The sequence below is a fragment of the Micropterus dolomieu genome, linkage group LG22, assembly GCF_021292245.1.
Source record: "Micropterus dolomieu isolate WLL.071019.BEF.003 ecotype Adirondacks linkage group LG22, ASM2129224v1, whole genome shotgun sequence".
NCBI classification, from domain to species: Eukaryota; Metazoa; Chordata; class Actinopteri; order Centrarchiformes; family Centrarchidae; genus Micropterus; species Micropterus dolomieu.
In genome coordinates, this window is record NC_060171.1 from 16005902 (window position 1) to 16031784 (window position 25883).

Consider the following 25883-nt stretch of genomic DNA (forward strand, 5'->3'; position numbering starts at 1 on the left):
AAAGTAGACTTGTCATTAAGATTTTAAAATACAATAGAAGTGACATTTTCCTTAAAAACACAAATAGATTTTTACTTTTTATTTATGCCATTTACAATAAATAAGGAAATAGGTACTATTTACTTTATTATATATACTTATTATACACAAATTAACACCTGACACCAAACAACATTGCACAAATACAACACATTGAGTGGGAATTTTTTTTTTTTAAGAAATATGGTGTAATGAGGCCACAAGCAGCAATAAATAGCTACAATAATCATCTGCTGGAGAACTGATAAAGGTCATGAAAGATAGTGTGCCCTGCCATAACACTTTATTGTGGAGAAACAGCCACCCTGTGCTTCTCTTTACCAGTTCCTCATTTTACAAGATAGCATGTTTAATCAGTCATCTAAAGTCTGGTCTTACAGTAAAAGTGTCACCTCTATGCCATAAGCATGCAAACACTGTATACTGAACATAAACTCTGGAACATCTGAAATACGTGTGAATATAATAAAGGCAGAAGAAGTGATACAACGGCCATGTGAAACCCTGTTAGGAAGACATGATGATGGCTGTAATAACTCTCCAGTAGTCCCGTGGTTGAGGAGTGCTGGGGAGTTAGTCTTGTGATCAGACTGGCGGACAGGGGTTAGGGGTCAGCCTACGTGCAGCCTGAAAACAAAAGGCTTTTTTCCTCCGCATAATTCACAGGGAAGGAGCTGTGTGTTTCTGTGTTTGTAAGGAGCTAAGCGCCCTTTTATTATAAAATCCATAGAGCAGCTCTAAGTACAGGGTTGGTGGAAATGTGGTATAGCCCATGCCTCTCAGGGCACCCTACCATCAGGGATGTCTGTCGACTCCTATCCCCCTATTGTTTGGACTGTGGTTGGGCTTTCCACCATGCTGGGACAGCCTAAAGGAAATGAGTGCCATGGTCAGACTTGACCTGAGATTCTCACCAGTTCATCTCTGGCCTTTCTGTGTTTGCCTGGAAGCTTCTTTGTGGAGCTCTCCTTAAGAAACTCACCACATCAGATAAATAACGGGGGATTAGAGAGGACAGCTGTTCCTCTTGCTTTAAGGAAGTAGTCATACAGCATAAAACACCCATTTAAATATCCAGCATGGAGGCTTACCATGTTCTGTCTGCCACAACACAGCAAGGGAAGTCCAGACTGTGGCTTGAGAAAAATATAGTGCTTCCCAAAACCCCACAGCTGCATGCAAACTTTATCATGTGTTCTACTTAAACCTTTCATGCTTGCACGAATGTCCAGACTGACCCATAGAACGATTTCACAAATACAGAATGAGTGGATGTAAAAGAACAATGGTCTCATGGTCTTGTTAAAGTTTCATCGAGTTCCAGAACGATGAGCTACACCCTTGAGCCGTACTCATCACTCTCTCCAATGTTGTATGGAACTCCTTTGCTTTTGTCCCGTTCAGCAGCAGCTCTAAGGAATAAAAGAACCATAAATTCAGAATGTGATTATATCTCTAAATACATGCAATTTACCATCTTAAATTAATTGTTCTCTATTCAGCTGTAGATTTCACAAACATCAAGTATCTCTTTTTGAGGTTTGTTATTTAGTTGCTTGATGTAGTTGGAAGATTTTGACTTCAATTCAATTTTATTTTGTAGGCAATTAAATGTGAGGGCTATCTTTTTCCTTAATTTATCAAAATGTTACACTACAGTTGCCCATTTCCCTTTACTCCTGCTGAGTGCAAGAGCAGAGAACTGAGGTGTGGGCCCAAATGCAGACTGTACGCAAAGTGGTTGCAGTTCAAACAAAGATTTATTTAGTCCAAACAAAACAGGCTTACTTTTAAATTAACAGCAAGAGTCCAAAAAAAAGGGAAAATCCAACAAAGGTAAATCCAAAACACAGAGAAACACAGAGAAATCCAGGAAACCATGGGAAACAGAGCATGAGGCAGAACACTCAACATTAGACGCAAGGACGTGACAAAGCCTGAAGACAGAAGCAAGCATATATACACACAGGAACTAAGGAGCAGGGTGGGAGCAACACAGGTGAAGGGGATCAGGACTAATTAGGCACAGCAGACAGACACAGTTAACAGGGCAGAAAGAAACAGGAAGACGAGACAGATCATGAAACCAGAACAGAATAAAGAATGAACCAAAATAACCAAGAACACAAGCAGACACAGATCCATGAACAAAAGTACAAAAGTACAAAAACAAAGGCAGAGGTAGACTAATCATCAAGACGATACACTAACTAACAACAGGAACAAAGCTAGACAAGAACACCAGGCACAGAAGATTACAAAATAAAACAGGAAGTAAAGTTCATGGGAACACACAAGGAAAGACCTACCAAAGTAAATCATGGAACGACTGCAGAATCAGGGCATGGACAGGACCAAACAGGAGACAGGACCACACCAAAACATGGACACATAAGACCAAGGACCAAGACACAGACCGTAATAATAAAACACACTACACCGACCAAGAAAACACTAAATAAGAACTCAAGCACAGGACTAAGAACTAACTAAACAAGACTACACAGAGAAACACAGAACCAAAAACGGACTTAAACAGGAAAGACATGAACACAAAACCACACTCCTAACAGTATCAGATTTGGCCATTTCATCATTAACATCCCAACAAAAAAATCTGTTTGTCTACCTCACAAATGATTATTTTTCAATGAGCCAATCTCTAAAATATTATATTATTATTTGCAGTTTGTTTTCCCCATGCAGTCATTCATGTATTTCTTAAGGCAAGATATTACAGGCAAAAACATACTTTTTAAATGCACTGATCAATTTTGAGAATTTGGGCTATTTTGCTTCCATAACATGTCTTCACTCAGACTAGTGGAAAGAAAACACCCAGAACACACATTTAGGTGTTTATTTTACTGCACTTTGTTTATTTGTGTATGTAGATTTTTCCTAAAGTCACCAAAAGTTAGCATTAAGTTGTGCCTTATTCGCATATTTAAACATAACATTTCAGAAAACTTGTGAGATGTAAAATTATTATCTAATTGTAAGTAATCAACTGGGGAAGTTGCATGGTGAAATTTATTAGCTGAAAATTGTTGCCCTTGTCACCTACAGTGTCTTGCAAAATGTGTGAAATTGTACAAGACATTTTCTTTAAAGGTCATTTTCTCAAAATGAGTTTTTTACACTAAGTGTCAGAAGTCTACACTTCAGTAGCACTTACATACACCAAACTTTCCAGTTTAATCTATCTATATTCTGAAGGTTTTTATAGAGGGGTTTGTTCATGGATCATTCTTAGTCTACGTTTATATAACATTTTACTGCTAAAAACATGGCAAAATTGTATTTAAATGGCTGTTGAGAGTATTTTCTCATTTATGAAGTGATAAAAAATAAATCTATCCCAGAAAAGTATGTAAATTAAAGTATATTTAATTAAGTATAAGAGTATATTTAATAAGATTAATCCTAATTTGCATATTTAAACATATCATTTAAAAAAAACTTAATGTAAGTAATCAAATGGTGACATTTCATGATGATATCAGTCGCAAAGAAACTCCTGCACACTGTCTAACTTGTAAAATATATTTATAAGCTGGCAACGTTTTGGTACTAGACCTTCATCAGGTGCCGGATGAATCCTTCATCTCATGTCTACCACTATGAACAGCTTCTAAAAAAATCCCTAACAAATGTGCTTGGCTACTATAGACTATGAGTTAATGTAACTATGACACATTTTTTCTCAAATCTAAAAGTTGGTTCTCAAATGCATTCTCATCCATGTAGCACTAAAGACCTCTGCAAATCACACAGCAAGCTTTCAAACCCAAGAAAATATTCTCCAGGGAACAACTATTCTTTTATAGAAAACCGCAATTATACAAAATGGGTTCATAATTTATGTGATGTCACATGCTGCTGAGGGTGACTTAGAGCGTAATATGTCAAGACCTAGATTAAATCATGGCAAGCGTTGACTTTGTTCACTGTAACACAGGAAATCAGTTCAGGTCTTTAGATTAAACTATCTACTTTCTTTTTGGGAGATCCAGGCATACTAATGTCTTCAACTAGGTTCTATCCGTCTGACAAAAAATTCACAAGCTTTTAGCTCAAGTCTTAATGATGGAAATAATCGAGCTGTCTAGTTCAAAAAGCAGCACTTTTAATACAGTATTAAGCACAGAGCCCGATTTCAACAAGCATAATTGTTTTGTTCTTGCCCCATGCTTACCTTTTCTGCCGTAATAGACAGCACATTAAAGAGACAATGAGAACAAGTCCCAGTGCAGAGCCCACCAGTATGGGAAACAGTAAACCTGCAGAGCATAATGGATTATTATTATCAGTAATAATTAAGGTGTTGCACTCTTTTTATCCATGTTCTTTTGACATGTGGGTTAGTAACTTTGCATATGTATGTATGTACAGTTTAAATTTTTAAGGTGGACATAAATTATTTTAAATTAAAATGCTTAACAAAACTTTGACCTAAACCATTAAACCATTTACTTTTTAAGGCATAGGCAAGGCATTAAGTGTTTTAGTGGTATAAGAAATATGTGTTATGTTGTTTTATTCTACATTAATGTATCAAAAGCCACTATTCAGAATATATGCATTTATTCCATTAATGTTTTAGTTTGGTCATCTATTAAGCTTGAAGCTGTGTTTTTGATTTAGTTAACTGAGTTAAATTCAGACAGAGAACAGGTCATATTAGCTCTTATGTTGCTCATTTGTTCAAATCTCACATGTGATGTTAGTGGTCTACAAGGGGAGGCTCCCTCGATGCTGCGAATGAAATTCAAGACGACATACAGCAAGAAGGAAAAATATACAAAAGCAACATACCAGTGTTTATCCAAGATAGGTCAGCTGAGTCATAGAGAAAAAGACAGAAAATAAGGTGATAATGAAATTAAATTCATAGAGGAAGAGAGTGGTCAGGGTTTTCTGCGCTGTCTGCTTTACCATGATATCAGTAAAACCATTGCTTAGTCCTTCCTGGATTGGTAACGTTTAGTACACACAAACACACACAATCCCAGCTAGTGTTAATGTTTGTCTCTTAAGCGATTGAGCACCAATCTTTAACCTGAAGACTGACTTGACTTTAATAAATAGAACTGTTGCAGAAATAATGTTATATATCAAACTTATGTATGTAACTGCATGTGACAGAAAAGTTTAGGGTATTTATGCTACATCGCCATTTTCAACCAAGAGTAATTGTTTTCCCAACATCATATTTTCTTCAAAAGCATTTAAGCTCTACCAGGGTCCTCAACAACACAGTACATTTCCCCAATTTACTCTTTGCTACACAGGACAGAATGTGAACTGTGTACATAAGTTGTTTTAAACTTTGTTATAGAAAATACAATCCCTTCTCTGATTTCTGCCTCTTGCGCAGCTCAGAATCTTATTATACTTACATGTGTTACTGAATGTGCATAAAGTATGATGTATACACTATGAGGATGTTTTAACAGGGAGTCTATTTCCAGGCAGTTTCGCACATTTGTTTTCATTGTGTGCTGAGAGCCCCATGTGTTCCTGAAAGAGACTACATTTATAATAATACTAGTAAAGCAAGTTCACAGTAAAAGGTGCAAATGCACTAGGGAAGACATTTGCTATACGTTCTTTATGTAAAAAGCTTTTATTGAAAATTGTTCCCCATGTATAGTACCTATTTCCTTATTTATTGTAAATGGCATTTTGAACAGAAGACCAAATTGTAAAACAACAATTTTCGTGAGGAGTGCATAGCTCTTGCAAATTCTTTAATTTAAAGCATGGTATGGCAAGGCAAAAGTATGCAATCAGACCCCTTTGTAAAATAGTACATGTTTCTCGTTTTTACACAGTTTCATGAAAAAAATCTAAATATTGAGCTTGGCTTAATGTTTAAGAATTTGTTAACAGTAGTGGAAACAGTCAATGGTGATGACTGGTTATGCATAAGGATGCAACAGCACTGCCTTCAATAACACTACAGCAACAGCTACAGTATATTAGTTCAGATTATATCAGTCATAAATTATGTGCACACTCTGGAAAGAAGAATTAAATTTTAAATAAATTTGTGGCTTGGCCAAAGAAATGCATAGCTTTAGTCTTTCATTGTGGGACACACAACTGATGTCTGCTACAGAAAGTGACATAATGTGAGTCTCAACTATGTCAGGAATCCCTCTAGTCTTCCCACTCCATTGGCAAAAGCCAAGGATGTGGATAACCCTGGCTGTGTGGTTTCCTGGGAACAGTAGCAGGGGGGAGACTGCCATCTTTTGTCATTGGCACACTTTGCTTGATTGCTGGTGAAATCCTCCTCTGATTCATCAAGGCTTTTGTCAGAGAGCGATCTAATTCAAAAGCCTCATCTGTTGGCCGTCCACGGAGAATATGTCTGATAGCGGGGAGGGATAACTCTGACCTACAGTCCAGGTAGCTCTTCAGGTTGAGCTCAGGGAAAACTTCATCTCTGAGAGCCTGAACGAGCTTGTTCTCAGTGTGGGATAGTTTGAGCTGTTGGAAAACTCTCTGCTCAAGTGAGCTGTAGCACAGTGCGTCTTCAGCCAGCCCTAACTTTCCCACAGAGCGGTCGGTCTGGCTCTTCTTCCACGAGGATGGATACAGCGTTTGTTGTTTGGATTTGGCCAGAGTCTCACTCTGCTGGTCCTTGAGGTCTTTCTTCTTGCCGGCATGGAGCGTCTCTGAACCACTTGGAAGGAGCTGAGAGAGCCCTTCATCAGCCAGGTCTGCTAGGTCGCCAACCAGCAGCTGCTGAATGATTCGCTTCCTCCTGAGCGGAGATGTGACTGTAAGAGTACCGTGCAGTCCTCTGCCTGCATCAGACACACAGCCAATCACAGCTTGTTAAACATCCCAGCCCGTGGAATATTCCTTGGAACGAGTATGGGCCTTCACGCCCAGCATGCAACAGCATTGCCTGTAGTGATACACTAAAAGCACAAGCCATCACCTGCTAAATGCCACCCAGGAAAGCTAATAGCAGAGGATTCCACGCTGCCATGTCACATGTCAAAATACATGTGCAATTAGAAAAGCATAGCTCTGAGAGGGAAGCTTTGAAAATGAGGAAAACATGCACATACATACCACACTATGCAGACCTAAATAACATACAGTGCGGTAAACCAGCCAACCACATGAAAGTAAACCTTTAAAGACAAATTTAACAGCTGCAGACTGTGTCAGTATGTCAGAGGGATGGTTAATTTGTTAAAAGATGGCCTACATTCCAACAAGCTCATCAAAGTCAATCAACTTTAAAGATGATTAAGAAAGACGTCAATGTGAAAGCTCAACCACAAGCAGATGATACCACACAAGTGTGACAGCCCTGCACCTTGCAGAAGAAGACAATGCCCATACATCTTTCAAACCTGTTCTTTGGACATTTTTAAAGCAGCGCTGTGGCCATCTCATTTATGTGACCCTTGCACTCCAACAATAAAACAAGCTCATTTGAAGACCATACTTACCCTCGTTAAAAGATACCAGCACGACTCTGCTGTCGGCGAGCTGTGGTTTCCTGTAGTTGCCATTTAGAGGCACAGGGGCTGAGTCCTGGGCACGGGAGGAGTAGAGGGCTGTGGCCAGCGCGAGAAACTAAGAAGACACAACAAAACAAAGCATGTTAGGCACAAAAAGTTCCACACCAATTAAGGTTAAATGTAAGCGACAGAACATATTAAAATATCTGAAAATCAATTTAACATCTGTTTAACATTGGCTTATTTATTCGAATATCAAATCTGCCGAAGAACTGAACGCTGACAGAGCACCTGTTTTCGAGATATTGTTACATGATTCCTGAACAATGTCCACAGGACACTGGGATAGCACGGAGGAGTCGTCAGTGACCCGTCATAGCGATAATACTCATCTAAACGTGCAGGCAGCAGTGGTCTGATGTTGAAACCGGGCACCTGCACTCTCTGATCTGTCAGTTTAAATAAAAACAGAAGTTACTAGTAACTGTTGTAACACATTCTGAACCCAGAAAAAATTAACCAAAGCTCTTATTGCCACACTTTATGTGTTAAGTGACTGTATTACACCAAGTAGCTGATATTGATAACTACTCATACTCGTAACTTATAGTCAGAAAATCATAGTGTTAGACTCACCCCTGTATTTGATGCCATTGATGAACTTCAGAAATTGTTCAAAGGCTGGATTGAACTCTCCAACCTGTGTGACAAACATAGTTAGATGTTTCTGCTGCACCACAGACATCCACACATCACTGCCCCACCCACCTCACCTCAATCAGGACACCCAGCACGGCCAGTCCATCAGATTTGTCTATAGCCACTGACATATTGGGATACTTGTCCGAATTGAAGTGTACTACATGCATCTGTGAGAGAAAATAGAAATTACTTGTTGAAGAAATCTTCTTAATGGAAGCTTGTTAAGACAACAAGAAGCACATGTAGAAGGAAGATGTGAAAAATTGGCATTATATAAGACTCAACATTGTGATATTGGAACAAAGCAACACATCAATCTATCAACAGGACTGCATAATAACAGAAAAAATGCAAATGAAACATTTTTGTTAACTTGTAACAATTTTTATTTAACATTGTAAATATCTTGTCAATAAAGATTTAAGGGGATTTCTTTTGTCAAAACCTTATTTTGAAATAGAATCAAATGTCTTACTACATTTTTGTTGTGTAGACAGCATGCAGTGTAGTTTCAGAAAGCATGCAAAACAGATTACATGTTTATACCATCTCACCTATTTAGATTTCTTTTAGGTTTTCTTTTTTCAAAGTAGATTTACAGTAAAGTGTTGTGACTAATTATAGCACTTGTTCCATGCACGGTATCGATGTTGATTGGATTGAAAATAGCTGGTGGATGTAATTTTGGTGACAAAAGCACAAGAAAACACTGAAGATGTCTTACAGTATGGTGGTTTATTTTTGCACATAAATAAATACCAAACTCTCTGCTGTTTTGCTGATGGTGCAACACAAAGGCATGTTGGTCATTCTGGCCAAATATGACGAAATTGCACTATATTTCTGGGAAATTTTCAATTTCCCATCATTCCTTCACTCTGTAACAACATGTCATCAAGGAAATGTGGTTCTGGAGTCTGGAGTGACTTGAAAAGATGCATGTTCTCAACGTGTCCACTCAGAAAGTCAGGTCAAACCACAGCACCGTGGCTGTGCTGCAGCTGGGACACAGTCACATAAACACACAGGTTGTGACCATTACTTCTACCCACTATAATTCAAATGATAACAAATTCTGTTTAAAAAAGTCTCCTATTTTTGTTTATATCTTAAACTTTACTGTCTGCTTTACTTCAAGTGCCACAGTAAATAGTGCAAACTACTGTGTGAAAACTGCTTACAGTGTTTGACGTGTTATATAGCCCAGACAAGCACTCCTTTCCAGAGGTGGTTGAAAACCAAAGCATATAATAGTCTGGTACTCTAATCCCCCTAAGCCCTGCAGAAACAAGACACGCTGTCATACTGTACATACTGTACATACTGAGGTTGACTGAATTTTGTATTTTAGTAGTTCAACTATTGTCATAAAATATTCAAAATGTATAGAAAAAGGGATGATTTATTTTGAAAAAACATCTATGACCTTAATTAACTGTCCTCTCTTTATAATCTCAGCTGTCGAGACTCACAACTTGTTTACTGTTAAAAACATCTAAATCTCTTTAATGTGTTTTATACAAGTATTTCATTGTACTTTACAGTCACTTACACAATGAAAGTGGAAAACGCCCAATAAGCTTTTCTTAAACTGGCTGACTGACAAGTAGAAGTCAACTGCATGTCTGCCACAGTGTCAAGAAGCTGGAATAGTAATATGCAGATGCTGAGCTTTTGAGTGTTTCTTCAGCTTGAGCAGCTTCTACAAGCCTTGGAGGAAGTCAGTGGCTCTGATTCCTCTGCCAGTCAAATGTCACATGTTTAAGTCATAAAGTATTAAATCATCCGTCTGGTGCTAGAGATGCTGTCGCCTGATGCTGCAGATGAGTGGCATACTTATTTAAATAAATAGACTGAGCTAACTTCGCTGATAACTAACCATTCATTGCCCTTTTACTGAAATCCTGAGATATTTTACTCAAAAGTAGCAATACCACAGTATAATAATACTCCATTATAAGTAAAAGTCCTGCATTCAAAATGTACTTATGTGAAATTACAGCAAGTAAAGTATTGTTATCAAAACATACATTAAGTATTAAAAGTAATACTATGGTACAAAATACCATTATCCAGAAAGATATTACTTATTCATTAACTTGTAAGCAGCATTTTAATCTTGTGAAGAGCTGATTCTAACTGACTTTATACACTGTTTTGAGCTGTATTCTATAACAATACATCGTATTGTTTTACATGTAAAATCTTAATCTGCAATGTAGCTATTAAATATCCCCTCCACTAAAACATTTGTTATATGTACAATGTTATGTACGTCATAACACTCTGACAATGTGAACACACTGTAACATCATAGCAGGTCTTATTGTATGTTTCACAACCACTAAGGCTGTGTTAACCACTGTTTGTTACAAGCAAACAAACAACATAAACAAATTAAAGATGCTAACTACCCTTAGGGGTACTTTGACACGGGTTTCCCCAGGTCATGATGGGGTCAACTGCTAAGCTTAAGTAAGCCAAAGTTGAAAGTGTTGCATGTGGCTTTAATGACAGACAACGTGTCCTGATTTGAACCAATAGAGTCTTCACACATAAAGCGATGAACTATAACTGTATTTGGACACTTGGTGAATCTTTGTAGATATAGGAACAATAAATATCCCCAGACAGGAAGTTTTCTTCAGATTTGGTGTTAGCATGCCATGTCAACCGAGTCTCAATAAACCACAAACTGACATTTTTGTTAGTTTCTGAAGCTTCTTCATCACCCCTGAGCTCACAGTATTTTCACAACAGTGATACATGTGCTAGTTGCCAAATTTGATGCACAACAGACTCCTCATTTGAGTCTAACGCTAGCCATCTTGATGGACACTGCTATTTCACTGGTCAACAGCAGTGGGTGAGGAATTTCCAGGAAAAAAAGAATAGGTGTACTTTTTTTACTTTTTATGTGGGAAAATCATTTAAAACTAAATAATAATCATAGCACACTTTAAAATGTGTCTGGAGGGGAACATGACTATAAATGTCTGATAATATACTTAAGCAAATTACATGTACAGTACTAGAGTATACGCATTTAGTTACTTTTGACCACCGTCTTTTACATCAATTGTAAGTGGTGCTTTGTTTACCTCTGCTGCATACTGCTTACTGTTCACCATGTGTTCGGAGCCTGCAGGTCTGCTGGAGGAGCCCCAGTGGAAATGTAGTTGAGTTGCAGTGTAACGATGGGGCAGGCTAGAGATGTACATCTTAGAGGGCAGTGATATTTGTACTGTGGATCAAGAGACATGAAACCCCCGCCACACATAAAAGAGCAGGGTAGGGGTTAATTCTGTAAACATGAGGGGATCAAGAAACATCAACTTTAACTTTATTTAAACTGAGGAAGTCAGCGTCACTTGCTCTGTGTGTGCTTTCCTTTTGCAAAAAGCTGTGTAGCTACGTTTAAGACACTTCATGGTGGAGTGACGCAGGGTGCTTTTCACATGTCTGTCAGTGCATGACGAATGTTTACAAGTGAAAAATCTCTGTCAGCTTATTTCAGACGCACATCACGCTGATGATGTGATGCCACTCAGCTTGTGGCATTGCGACCCATCAGGCATGCACATAAGCATTTGTCTGGTCTTTGCATTCTGTCAGTGGCTTACAGTTTACTTACGTTGTTATTACAGCAACACAGGGCAGACATGACATGCATGTTCAGCTATAGCCTACAGTGTTTCTCTGACATTTCACATATATAGCCATTTCCACATCAAGCTTAAATGCAAGAAACAAAAGATGCCAATTCTGCAGCATACTGTTTAGTTTTCTCTGACTAAAACAGCTTCTTAGCTTTAAAAAAGGCAGAATCATTCAACGTTCAACTCTATATTTTTGTGGAATGAGCATATTCAACCACCTAAGTCAGTAGCACATGGGCATGGTTGTTCATGTTCTGACTGCTATGTTTTACCGGTTAAATTTAAGACTGTGTTGTAAATTGACATCAGACATTCAACTGAAGCTGGTTTCTTTTGTTAAGATGCATCAGAGCCGGTAGAGGCAGAGCAGATGACTTATCTCTGCTCATATTTTCCCAGACTAAACGTGGAGCTCTTTCTTTCGGTGAAAGGACAGCCAAGATAATAAGAGAGTGATTATGGAAAATTACTGTGGCAGATGTAGACAGATCCACTTATAATTTTCTTTAGGTTGCCACAGAAATTAGGTTAGTACCACAAGAACAGACTCCTCCACGTTTATGTGGAACCATTTCTAATGAATACGTTGACTACTGAATCACTTTGATTTGAAGAATTTCTAGATTTAGACTAACTAAATCTAGTTTGCACTTTATCTGTTCCAGGACATTTACTTAGATTTAGATTTGCTTGCTACATGGTTTTGTTGACTGTGATGAAATTAGTTTCAAATACACATTAAATGGTATGTTCTGTACCTCTGTGTATTTGTCAACTACACTGATGATTTATACTCACCAGAATGTCCATTATTTCCAAGAGTAAGCTGCTCGTTGGGCGACAGGTTGTAGTTTTGAACCTCAATTGGACGTAAAGTTGGGTCGAACCTTAGCAGCTCTGCCTTGATGTCTATAGGAGACTGGAAAGCTCCACCACAATATGGATAACGTTTGGACCAGTGGTGCTCTCCCTCTGGCCCTGCAACGCCATCAGTGTATATTATTACCAATGAAAACCCTTTGGGAGATATCTGCACCTTATTGTAGTCCAAATAAATTTTTTTGCTTTTTTAATATGCTTTGCAGTGGTAATACATATATTCTCAGTCATCCAAAAAGTGTATTTCACCTCAGAACACGATATATTGCATGTCTTTTCAAATGTTAAACTGTTCCATTTTGAAAGGGCAAATGAGCAAAGCATGTCCCAGTGTGGAACAGAATAGAGGATGGCTCCAAAGATGGCCAGGGCTTGTCCATTTTATCTGTAATCAAAGTGAAGTCTTATTATCAATGCACAAGGCGGCATGGGAGAGGCCTGTGGCTTCACTCTTGGCCCTTCTTAAGCAGCATGAGTGAGAACCAGGCTGTTGTTTGCGGGGAGAGCCAGTGAGAATGCTGTCTCTCTCCAAATGAGAGGTTTCTATAAAGCACAAGACACCAAAAATGGCTACATTTGCAGATGAAGTCATGCAGTTTATAATGTGAACTCAGCTGCATGGGGGTGTCTTTCAATAGCGTGTCTGCAGAGGCAATGAGGCACACTGGCCTTAGAAATAACACAAGAGAGAGAAATGCTAATGAGAAATTTATGCAAAAGAAAAGAAAATCAGGAAACTCTTGATTTCTGATTTCTGTTTTATTCAGTGCATTGACTGAAGGATCCATATAGAGCTTTTCAAACATGATGCTCAGTATAAGGTAAATGAACCCTAACAAATTTTAAATGACATACTTGCTACATACTAACAGAATAAAAAACGACATGAAGGGCCCTGAATGTACCAGTCCTCTCATCACTACTGCACGCACTAATTCATTCATTCTGCTGTCCAGAATTCATTTAAAAATCCACCATTCACCATCTGCCAGATGACTGTGGCTAAATATAAATGATGCAGCGTGAAGCCTGCCATCCACCCCGACTGTCAGTCCCCAATCAAATGTAGATTGATGGTACAAGACATGTCAAAAGGCATCCAGTGAAGATGTGAAATCACTGAATACTTGATTGAAGAAAAACTCAAAGTTCAATCAAGGCAAACCCTCCTCATAATAAAAAAGAAAGTTACTCTAATGGCTTTAATTATTCAGTGTCCATTTGTTGTTTTAATTAGACCCAGTCTGACCTTTAATAATGATTTGATGGCCCCTCAGCGGTCCTTGGTGGAACATACATGGCTGTGGGTAATTTCTAAAAGTAACAGGCCTTTCATAATTAAGAGAAATGTGTAAAATTGTCAACATAACATCAATGGTCAAACAAATAGTGTAGAAGAAAAATAGTAGAGCAGGGTGAAAAACCGTCATCATCACCATTATTTATTTGACTACCATGTTAAGGTTCACTGTTTTGTGAACCCTCTGCCAGAGGGTGGAGTGCTGAGGTGTAGATGAATCGTATGACTCAGCTGAGCCCCTGTCAACAGAAAATGTTACCAGCCCTCCAGACTTCTGACTACTGTGACAATGCCTCTTGAGAGTTTGACTGTAACTGAGGATGAATTCCACCACACTGCACTTCTGAGGAGGCCAGTTTTTTTGGTTGTTGGGGTTTTTTGTTGTTGTTGTATTTTTTTGTCTTATTTATTTATTTTTTTTTACATCTTTCTTTAGTGCTCATCCCATTTCACTTTAACTCCTACTTAATTTGCTATCATTATAGCACAGGTTTCTGATTGTTTACAACACATGGTGAATCATCATTTATTTTGCCACATTGCAAGGTATTTCCTTGTACATATCGTACATTACAAATTATCCCAATCTAATTTTCCTTTGTTTGTTTAGGTGAAATTTCCAAATTTCCACACAAACAGCTGTTTGAACAGAATCAAAGGGCCATTTGCTCCCCTTAATGCAAAGTCAATGCTGTAATTAAAAACACAGTGTATCAGCCTCTCTCAGAGGTCAAAATTAAGCAAGTATAATTTCCTCTAATTATAACTATTTGACCATAAATAACAGAGAAGTTGCTGCATTCTTAGTAGTAGCTCAGTCCCTAAGGATTAGGCTGGGAACAGGAGGGTTGCTGGTTCAAATCCAGCTTGGACCAGAATTGCGGAGTCTGGACTGGTAGCTGGAGGTGCCAGTTCACCTCCTGGGCACTGCCGAAGGTGGCCTTGAGCAAGCCCCTGAACCCTTAACTGCTCTGGCTGCTGCGCACTGTTGACGTCTCTCTGTGTGTTACTGTGTGTGTGTTTCAGACCTGTGTATTTAATAAAACAGTGAAAACATTGAATTTTGCCTTGTGGGATTATCTTCTTAAAAAAAATACTTTACACTAAATTCCTTTACCTGCCTACTTGCAAGAGACAGAAGCAGTAGCACAATGACAAGAGATCATGCTCTAAACACAGTTTATGTGAGATAGTCATAGTTCAAGAAATCAGAATCAAAAATCAAGTTTCAGTCAGTTATTGCCTATCAGAGAGTTGCATCAAATTGAATTCCAACACTGAATTGGTTAACACTGGTTTAAGGGTAGCAATTCACACCACTGTAAGTGATCAAGACATACAAGTGTTCATGGACTGGAAATCTATCAAAAGAGAAAATTGGATGTAAAAAATATATAACTACCCCTTTTATGATGTACCACTGACAAAGACATCAGACTTACCATTGTATGTCCATTTGGCACCTGAAACAGACAGAAAAGATAATGTCCCACTGTACATTAAAATATTTCATAATAATCTGGCATATAATTCCACTCATTTTATAAGTGAAAAAACAAAAAACAAAATTATTTGGAACAGACTCTCAAAGTATTAATGTCAGAGATAAGAGGCATCACTTTGTGTCACCCTTGTTCCTCAGACAGAGTATGTGCAGGTGGATGGAGACACCTGCCTTGAAGAATCCTTTCTTCTTCTACTCCAGACCCTGCAAGAGCTAAATGACCTAAATAAACCTCCTGCGGTAGAGAACACCTGTTCTCCTTCTTTCTACTTGTGCATCCCAAGTAGTTACATTAGGCCTACTTAACGCTACTTTTTGTGTTCATCAAAGACCTTACCGTGCAGCTCAGTATGTAAAGTCATCTGCAGTAGAAGGATGAGAGTAAAGCTTAGAAAGTGCATCTTGATCCCCTCAGCCCTCCCTCGTGTGGAATCCTGATGTTAACCCGGATCAGTCCAGGAGCTTGGTGCATCAGAGCGCGAGCCTTCAAACCGGCTTTTATACCCACGTTGTCGGCTTCATTGTAGCTCGCACTGACGTCAAAGCAACGACAAAACCAGCCTCTAGAGTCAGCTGGTCAGCGGAGATTGACAGCTCAACAGTGGCGACCGCACCCAAGCGAAGTCACTCATTTACGGCTGGAGTTGACGGCGGACGAAAGATGCGGGCATGCACTCGCGCCGGTGTTACATGGAAATCTGCGACCCTTTAGATTATGTTACGCTAGAGGTTCAAAAGAGAGATGGGTTGACCAAACATTGACAGGTGAGGTGTGAGGGCTCTTCAAGACAGACCTGCACATTAACCTGTGCTGCCACTGTCAACGTTTGTCAACCTATGGAAAAACTATGGGGTCATCATTTAATATAAAAGTGTGGCTGTAAATATAAAACATGACATTCATAAAGTACACCCAAAGGCTCTGACAAGAGTGGCAACACTGTAAAATGCATGTCAAATGGGATTTTACCTGTTTAATAGCTCTAGTGCCCATGGTATCAAGAAGTTACAAGGCAAAGTTAACATTATGGGGCGAAGAAATAACAATAATAGCCTACATTAAAAAGAATGCCTCAACATTGTACACCACACAGGCCCAGGGTTCATTGTGCATACAGTATAATAATGATATGTACAGAGGTTGACACTACAAAACTGGTATCATGTTCATTAGCTGAAGGGGGAAAGTTTCTGTGTGCTCACCTTTAATCACAATTGAAGATGTGTACTATCTATCTTACTATACTTCATACTCTTTGAAGACATAATTACAAATCGTTAATGAAAAATCCTTCTAATTATTTTTTTTCTTTTTACCTTGGCTCTCCACAATGATTTCCACACACTAAAGGTGTGAAGAATGGAAAGCTGAGTGAAAAGAGTGTTTCAGCCAAAATTACAAAATGAGAGTTCAAATCCCGCTCTTAGAGTAACCACCTGAGGTAACTCAAACAGGGGGATTTGAACTTACTAAAACTGCAAGCTTTGTGTATCTAAGTTTTGACGCATAAGGTGTCCACATGGTCCATGAAAGGACAAAAATAACTACAGTCTAACTGTTTGTCAATAGGCTGACCTAATCACCAGTCTACTTGTGTATGTTGCTTCTGTCTAGCAGGTAAGAGGAGCCTGAATTTCCCCTGAATGAGGCTCGGAAAACTCTTCTCTTGGGAGCATTAAATATACACCCACTACACAAATAGGTGTTTCAAACACAACACCAAACACCAGCAACATCTTCACATGCTATTGCACATTATATTGATAGGCAGGTGGAGCTTGTTATATCTGGTTTTGCCCTAATGTAAAAAAAAAATGGCAACCAAAGGTAATAAAAAGAGGCAGATGTCTATCTCTGGCGTTAACTTTTGTTCTGATCGAAAATGTCACCATTGGAGACATGTCGGCCCAAAGGTTGGTAATGACAACCCACTCCCATTGTAGTTTACAACCCTCCTTCACTCCAGGAAAGTCAGCGGCACAAAGACAAGAAGCAAGTGAAGCGCCTGTTGTTTTTGGGTATTGCTTTTGCTGCTTTCCACATTAACAATTTGAATACTCCAGGTACTTCGAAGTGTTTTCTTCTTCAATTTCAGTTCATTTAAAATTGTAGGATCAGTTTATTAACCTGAGGTTTACTTTTCAGGTGATTGGCACTTGGGCTCATCTTCAGTAAAAAATGTGGGTGCACCTTGTGAATTGCTGCTTTTTCAAAAACATAATTGCAAAAACATTGTGTTTTACATGTTTTATATGGTTGTCAATGTTTTTGATTTATAATGTTTTGGTTTCACTGACATTGAATCAAGAGGATAAAGCTTCACCTGTAGTCCTTTCAGAGCAACATAGCAGGCGAAATCAGCAATCGTATAAAGTATAAGATTTGGGTGGTGAAATAAATTATTCAGCTCAATCACAAATCAATAGACTTCAATTCATAATACAAGTCTGGACTGCATTTCTCAGTAGGATATTTTATCTTTTTACTGACTTAATGTTCATGTTGTAACTTGCAATTGAAGCCAGCAATGATTGTCTTTAGCTGTGACTAGAAAAAGAAAAGATGGTATTTACTGTACATTTTTTTCTCCTGGAAATGTTATTTACACAGTGCTAACGATTGTGCTAAGCTGACTGGACATTTCGTTCCTCTGTAATTCCAAACTTTTAAACACTGAGATCATTTCTGTCTGAGCCTGCATGAGCATGATGAACTGAAACTGTGCAAATGATTAAAGAGGGCCGACATTTTGAGCATCCAGGAACAGCCAGTGCGTTAGTCAGTTTCCTTACAAAATCAAGTGCATTTTGGGTGAAAATGCTCGTAAAAGAACCGGTAAAAACACTTACCTATGTGCTGAAGAAATATTGTAAATCAGCTGTCAGGTGCAAGGAAGAAGGTTTTCAAAGACTGATGAAGTTTTACGGAACAAAGCTTAATGAGCCTTGGCCAAGGAGAAACAGTGTCAGCATCCACCGTGTGAACATAAACAATGCCAACACCAAATCTAAAGGATAACATCTTTTGGTCCCTTTTAGGTTTCTGTCTTTCCCCTAGTGTCTGTAGGTTTCCTCCTTAGGTCATCTTTAGCGGGCCTTAACCTAGAAAAACAAATCTATCTGATATTTAGACTCCAGTGCTACATCACATTTGAATCTATTACGATCCATGAGTTGCACTCTAATCTGTGGAACCAGTAAGTTCTTGTAAATATTTTTATAAGACTCAACCTTGTAAGATTCCTATAGAGAACACCGATATCTGCTAGCCTGACACCTGCGCTATGGTCTCTCCCTAATCAGTCTAATTTTCATCTCCCTAACAAGGACAGTTCATGAGGGGAATAACTAGAGCTGGAAGGTCAGTAAACACTTTTGGGGTCAGCTAATGACTCCAAGCTGGACCTGTCTTACCTTTCCCTGTTACATCATGATGAAGGTGAGGGCTTAAGCTTTAACTTTGCTCTGTATTACGACACCAACAAAGATCAGTGCAATCTTTTCATATACAAAGGCCAAGAAGGAAATGCCAAACGGTTTGAAAATGAAAAGCAGTGCATAAGAAACTGTTTAGCCAACACAGAGAATGTCTACCCCATGGATGGTAAGATGATTTCATACAAGCCTCCTCAATCACAACTGACACAGACAGAGCGGGGCCTTCTTGAGATCTGCCTCAAGCTGCCTGATGTTTGGCGGGGATCCCTGCATCACATCTAAAGAGGAGCATGTTCATTATATGACAGCAAAATCTAAATGTTATTAATGCCAATGCTGTTTTGTGTGTCAGCTTAAGAGACTCAAATAACGGTGAGCTTGACTTCTTCATACTTTTTTTCACGAGTAATAACTTAATTTCTTCAGAGGCTGCAGGAAATATATGTGTCAGCATTGCGTATGAGCAATACACCACCAAGTGGTGAAAGAGCAGGATGACTCATGCCAAAGTGTGAATGAATACAGCTGTGGCTTTTACAAACTGCTTGATTAAGTTGAAGGCTGTATCATTAGCTGAGCAGGTCATACTTAATTATATTTACATTTTTATATTAGTATTATTAATAAACCGCTGCTATGACTGCTTGCCACTTTAAAAAGCCTCTAGGTGAATGTAGTGGAAAGTTTATACGATACTACTACGATTCTGTTTACCACAAATGCAAAGAATTCATTTGGTCTGGATGCATCGGAAACGGAAATTTTTAGACTATAACAGCTGCAACTCCACCTGTACTGGAATCCACGGTGAGCTCAAATCTCTCTCTTATGTACACACTTCCTGATAATTACATAAGCTTATGTTGAAATATAAATTGGCTATATGAATGCATTTGTTAAAACCAGGGAGTCAGGAACAAACGAAAAATTGTAATTGTTTTGATTGTAAGATGATTACGTAAAGAGAAGGGGGAGGAGCCAGATCATTATTAAATATGAATGATGCAGCATGAAGACTGCCCCCACCCCACCCTGACTGTCAGTTCCCAGTCTTATGTTAAAAATATCCTTCAAAACATCCCAAAAGGCAACTAGTGAAGATGTGAAATCACTTAATAGTCTACTTGTTTAAAGCAAAACTCAAAGTTCAATCAAGGCAAACCTCATCTCTCTAATAAAGGCAGAAATCTCTCTCTCTTCTCTCTTTCTCTCTGTGTGTATGTGTGTGTTTGATTTTTGATTATGTTGAGAACTGTTCATCCAGTCAACCTCATATGTGGCGGCTGTGTTTAAGACTGATTTCTTGCTTGATGAGGCATAAGGCACACATTTTGAACAAGCACTGCACTGCACTATATAAGCGCAGGGAGGCATCACATGGGCCCCTGTGAACGGGCACTAGTAATAAAAAAAGAAAGTTACTGTTATGGCTATAATTAGTCAGTGTCCTTTTTTTGTTTTAATTAGACTCATTCTGCCCTTTAATAATGGTCTTCAGTGGACTTTGGTGGCCCCTTGGCAGTCATTGGTGGAACATATATGACTGTGGGTAATTTTTAAAAGTAAGGGGCCTTTCCTATATTTTTAAATGAATGTGTAAACCTTTTAACATAACATAAATGGTGTAAAAAATAGAGTAGAAAAAATTGTAAGCAGCATGAAAAATTACAACAGTCATCAACATTTCACTCCCAGTTAATTTGCTATCATTAACATAGCAGGTTTCTCATTGTTTACAACACAGTGTGATTTATTTTGCCACATTGTTGAGGTATTCTCTTTACTGACTGACATATAAATTAAAAATGATCACAATAATTCTCCATTTTTTGTTTATGTGCTGTTTCAAATTTCCAAATTTCCATGTGAACAGCTGTTTGAACAGAATCCATTAGGGGCCATTTGCTCCCATTAATGCCAAGCCAATGCAATAATTAAAAACAGAGTGGATCAGTCTCTTTCACAGGTCAGAATTACGCAAGTATAATTTCCTCTAACTATAATTATTTGACCAGAAATGTCAAGATATTTTCTTATTTATCCCAGATATGCTTGAGAGAAAGAATTTGCAAACTAATTGAATTAGTTAAGAAAAATTACATTACACTAAATTCCTTCACATGCCTACTTATTGTTATTTGGTCCCTGAATGCAACAGACAGAAGAAGCAGTGACAAGAGGTCATGCTCTGAGTAGGCTACAGCTTATGCAAGAGATAGTCGTGATTCAGGAAGTCAGTTTTCAGAATCAAAAATCAAGTTTCAGTCAGTTATTGCCTATCAGAGAGTTGCATCAAATTGAATTTCTACTCTGAATTGGGTAATTCTGGTTTAAGGGTAGCCATTCACACCACTCTAAGTGATCAAGACATACATGGACTAGGACTGCAAATCTATCAAACGAGAATGGATGTAAAAAATATATAACTATCCCTTTTATGATGTACCATTGACATAGACATCAGACTTACCATTGTATGTCCATTTGACACCTGAAACAGACAAAAAATAAGTTTGTCCAACTGTATTTTAAATTATTATATATTATATTATAATAATCTGGAATATAATTCTCATTTTATAAATAAAAGAAAAACAAAAGTATTTTGAACGGACATTCAAAGTATTAATGTCAGAGACAAGTGGTATCATTTCATTTCACCCTCGTGCAGAGAGCATATGCAGGTTGACGGAGACACCTGCACATGAACAGTCCTTTGTACTTCACCCACTGCACAAATAGGTGTTTCAAACATAACACCCAACAATAGAAATATTTTCACACACTATTGCATATATAAGCATGTGGAGTTGGTTATATCTGGTTATGCCCTAACGTGAAAAAATGGTAACCTATAATAAAAGTAATAAAAAGAGAAAGAAGTCTATCCCTGCCGTTAACTTTTGTTTCGATTGAAGGTGTCACCATTGGATAAATGTCGGTCCAAAGGTTGGTAATGACAACCCACTCCCTGTAGTTTACAACCCTCCTTCACTCCAGGAAAGACATCACAAAGACAAGAAGCAAAATGAAGCGCCTGTTGTTTTTGGGTATTGCTTTTGCTGCTTTCCACATCAGCTATTCGAAACCTCCAGGTACTTCACACTGTTTACTTCTCCAATTTCAGTTAATTTAAAATTGTAAGATCACTTAATTAACCTGAGGTTTAATTTCAGAATAGGCCAGGCTATTAGCATTTGCGCTTTAGTGAAAAATGTGTGTGGACCTTGTGAATTGCTGCTTTTTTAAAAAGATAATTGCAAAAACACTGTGTTTTACATGTATTGTATGGTTGTCAATACTTTTCATTTAAATGCATGTTTTGGTTTTACTGACACGGAATCAAAGAGATAAAGGTTCATCTTTAGTCCTTTCAGAGCAACATGGCAGGGGACTAAATCTGTAAGCTGAATCATATAAAGTATAAGAGTGATGCCAGTATATTTTTGTGTGTTAAGGGGTGAAATAAATCATTCAGCTCAATCACAAATCAGTAGACTTGATGGAAATAACTTCACTTCACCATTCAAGTCTGGACTGCATTTCTCAGTAGGATATTTTACCTTTTTTATTAACTTACTTAATTACTTACTTGTTGTAACTTGCAATGGAAGCCAACTATGATTGTCTTTAGCTGTGACAAGAAAAAGAAAAGATGGTATTTACTGTGCATTTATTCTCCTGGAAATGTTATTTACACACTGCTGATGATTGTGCTAAGCTGACTGAACATTTCCTTCCTCTGTAATTCCAAACTTTTCAACACTGAGATCATTTCTGTCTGAGCCTGAGCACGATGAACTGAAACTGTGCAAATGATTAAAGGGTGCCTACATCTTGTGCATCCAGGAACAGCCAGTTCGTGAGTTAGTTTCCGTCCAAAATCAAGTGCATTTTGGGTGAAAATGTTGGTCTTAAAAGAACCGGTTTAAAACCACTTCCCTCTGGAAGACTTCAGTGTACCATAAATGACACTCTTTATTGTTGTCATAAAAAGAGGGAGTGGGTCTCTGGTGATGAGGTTAGTTAAACATTAGTTATGTGATATCTGCTGATGATTTCTACTGAACCGCCCATCATACAGTTACTGTACAATGGCAGTCTCACCAGCTTACAGTACTTCTGATACTGTTTATACACTTTTTAAAAAGATTTTGCAAATAAAACTTATCTAACGGTTTATATTTATCATCCTACAGCTTTCTGCCAACTGGGCCATGATGAAGGTGAAGGCTTAAGCTTTAACTTTGCTCTGTATTACGATGCCAACAAAGATCAGTGCAATCCTTTCATATACAAAGGCCAAGGAGGAAATGCCAATCGCTTTGAAAGTGAAAAGCAGTGCATGAGAAACTGTTCGGCCAACGCAGAGAAAGTCTACCCCATGGATGGTAAGATGATTTCACTAACAGTGAAAGAATATTCATGTAAGGATTCAACTCCTTCATTACTTTAAATATGCAAAATGTCTGATGCCACTTCAAAGACCGCCTATAAGTAGATGAATCAGAAAACAAACTGTCATTCATCCTGGCTGTTTTTGGAGGACTTTGGAACATGAACTGGCTACTGAGGTAGAGTTTTATGGCTTGCAGGACCATGAAAAAAACACCACATTATTGTCAAGTCTCCTGGATCACAACTGACAGAATCTGCCTCAAGCTGCCTGATTTTTGGCAGGTGCATCACATCTGAAGAGGAGCATGTTCATTATATGACAGCAAAATCTACATGTTATCAATGCCAATGCTTGTTTTTTCACAAGTAATTTCTTATTTCTTCAGAGGCAGCAGGAAATATATGTGTCAGCATTGCATATTAGCAATAGCCACCAAGTGGTGAAAGAGCAGGATGACTCATGTCTGATAAAGTGTGAATTATTACATCTGTGGCTTTTACAAACTGCTTGATGAAGTTGTTATCTTCTTAGGCCCTATCTACACTACTAAGTTTTAGTTTAAAAATGGAGAATTAAAACAAATATGATCCACACCAGCGTTTTAGTACCAGTTGATCTGAGTGTATTCTAAAACAACTAAAACGCACATCTACTGCACGTGGCAGTGTAATCATGAAGCAGATGGTCTATTCCTTAGTTACAGAAGAAAGAATAAAGTACTGCAAACGAAGAACCACACCGGATTTTATTTTGCATGGACCAAGGGACACAGGAGTTAAGCGCCTGTGGCGGCAGAAAACAGACTGGGAGTCATCGCAAAGTAAATATGGCGACATACACAGTACAAGTGTAGGCTAAGTGTTAACTGCACAGTAAAAAATATTTTAATCAAAATACCCTGTCAAAAATTCTGTTAGTAGCATCGTGTTTCTACTTTGCATGGCTTATAAGGCCAAATCCTTTTATGCCCATCTTCACTAAAACACTCTCCGAAATTTCAAAACGAAGAACGGGGATGGCAACGTTTTCAAACATCTCTGTTTTAGTTCTTCGTATTCCCCATTTTAGTCTGGAGGGGAGGTGCAAATGTAGCAAAAACTCTCTGTTTTAAAACGAAAACAGTAGTGTGGATGGGGCCTTAAATAATGTGCTTTATCAATAGCTGAGCAGTTTATACATAATTATATTGGTAATTTTGTATATTTGTATTTGTAATAAACCGCTGCTATGACTGCTTAATGATGATGATGATGATGTTGATAATGAGGGTGGTGTTTTTTTCTTCACAGCCTCTCTAGCTTGCCACTTTAAAAGGGCCACAGGTGAATGTAGTGGAAAGTTTTTGAGATACTACTACGATTCTGTTCACCACAAATGCAAAAAATTCCTTTGGTCTGGATGCATCGGAAACGGAAACAGATTTTACGACTATTTCAGCTGCAACTCCACCTGTACTGGAATCCACGGTGAGCTCAAATACGCGCACAGTTGCTGATAATTATGTTAAAATATCAATATGTCAACGCATTTATTAAAACCAGGGAGCCAGGAATTAATTAAAAATATTTTATGTGTGTGTCTAACATGTTGGTGTTTATTGTTTTGGTTGTTAGATGATCGTGATGAAGAGGAGGAGGAGGAGCCAGACACTCCTATTGGTCTGTAGACACACAGTGAACTTCATTATTTAACAGAAAGTCATGACAAAAAACACATCCTCTTAATTTACAATATACTATTTTAAAGTGACAATGTTTTTATTTTAGACTGGTTGCAGCTATCTAAATATTGTTATATAGGCTACTTTGTTTGAATTGTAGTATTTATTTACATGAATCCCACTCATCTGTTACACTGTTGTCCTCTTTAACAGCAATCATCTGTGGAGTTTTGCTTGCTGTCATTATTGTCGCCATCATCATCACTGTAGTTGTCTTGACCGTGAATTCAAAGTACGTTTTTTGAATTTGTCTTTGTGTTTAGTGTCACATAAAGACTACAAGTAAAAAGCAATATCTTTACTCACAGTTGTAATTACTCTCCTTTAACTACCTTTTTTTAATTGTGTTTCTTTAGGAAAAAGGGCTCCAAGAAGAAGGCACCAGAGAAGAGTAGAGACCCCCAGTCTAGCTCACCTCTTCAGGATCAGGGCATTGAAATGGCATAGAAAATCTTGTGACCTCGATAGCAACACCATCTTGGTTTTGTATTACAACACCAGTAGTCTTGATACCAAACATCAACTGATAGTCAGTTGAAAGTCAAGTTCAACTTAGCCATGACAATTTTGTTCAATTTTCTATTTTGTTTCATGTGCTAAGTGATGTTTTTTTTGGTTGTATTTTCTTCCCTGGGAGCTTTATCCTATTATGTTCATTCAGCAATCTAAAAGAAATCTGATTAGTCAAAGTGAAACCATAGAGAAACAACTAGTCCATTAATTGATTAATTATTTGACAATTAATCGGCAACA

The 25883-nt window shown here is 38.1% G+C and overlaps 2 protein-coding genes across 3 annotated transcripts; one reads left to right on the forward strand and one right to left on the reverse strand.

Moving 5' to 3' along the window:
- Positions 1–64: 64 nt before the first annotated feature.
- Positions 65–15994, reverse strand: ca12 (carbonic anhydrase XII). 2 transcript variants are annotated; one of them, XM_046037844.1, is made up of 11 exons: positions 15911–15994; positions 15512–15532; positions 12689–12868; positions 11333–11475; positions 8303–8398; positions 8166–8229; positions 7821–7978; positions 7518–7644; positions 4858–4881; positions 4238–4322; positions 65–1451 (listed from the first exon to the last, which is right to left on the reverse strand). In XM_046037844.1, exons 1-11 carry the CDS (start codon positions 15972–15974, stop codon positions 1373–1375), a joined length of 1041 nt encoding a protein of 346 aa, XP_045893800.1. In that variant the 5' UTR covers positions 15975–15994; the 3' UTR covers positions 65–1372. The 2 variants fall into 2 exon arrangements, 1 of the variants encoding a protein (XP_045893800.1); XR_006822815.1 differs by lacking the exons at positions 4238–4322; positions 4858–4881; positions 7518–7644; ... (5 more) ...; positions 15512–15532; positions 15911–15994 and adding an exon at positions 1828–2038.
- Positions 15995–22039: 6045 nt separating this feature from the next.
- On the forward strand, positions 22040–25618 carry si:dkeyp-73b11.8 (BPTI/Kunitz domain-containing protein). Its single transcript, XM_046036294.1, has 6 exons — positions 22040–22106; positions 23211–23402; positions 24700–24876; positions 25024–25068; positions 25284–25362; positions 25487–25618. The coding sequence occupies exons 1-6, from the start codon at positions 22040–22042 to the stop codon at positions 25575–25577; spliced, it is 651 nt and encodes a 216-aa protein (XP_045892250.1). The 3' UTR covers positions 25578–25618.
- The last annotated feature ends 265 nt before the right edge of the window (positions 25619–25883 follow it).

Excerpts from the sequence above, each read along its gene's own strand:
- si:dkeyp-73b11.8 (XM_046036294.1), top strand. The coding sequence starts at position 22,040 with ATGAAGCGCCTGTTGTTTTTGGGTATTGCTTTTGCTGCTTTCCACATC. Across the intron at positions 22,107-23,210 it reads CAGCTATTCGAAACCTCCAG|CTTTCTGCCAACTGGGCCAT; the intron begins GTACTTCACACT and ends ATCATCCTACAG. Across the intron at positions 24,877-25,023 it reads CACCTGTACTGGAATCCACG|ATGATCGTGATGAAGAGGAG; the intron begins GTGAGCTCAAAT and ends TTTGGTTGTTAG.
- ca12 (XM_046037844.1), bottom strand. The coding sequence starts at position 15,974 with ATGCACTTTCTAAGCTTTACTCTCATCCTTCTACTGCAGATGACTTTA. Across the intron at positions 7,645-7,820 it reads TAACAATATCTCGAAAACAG|TTTCTCGCGCTGGCCACAGC; the intron begins GTGCTCTGTCAG and ends GTGTCTTCTTAG. Across the intron at positions 4,882-7,517 it reads GCTGGTATCTTTTAACGAGG|CTGACCTATCTTGGATAAAC; the intron begins GTAAGTATGGTC and ends TCTATGACTCAG.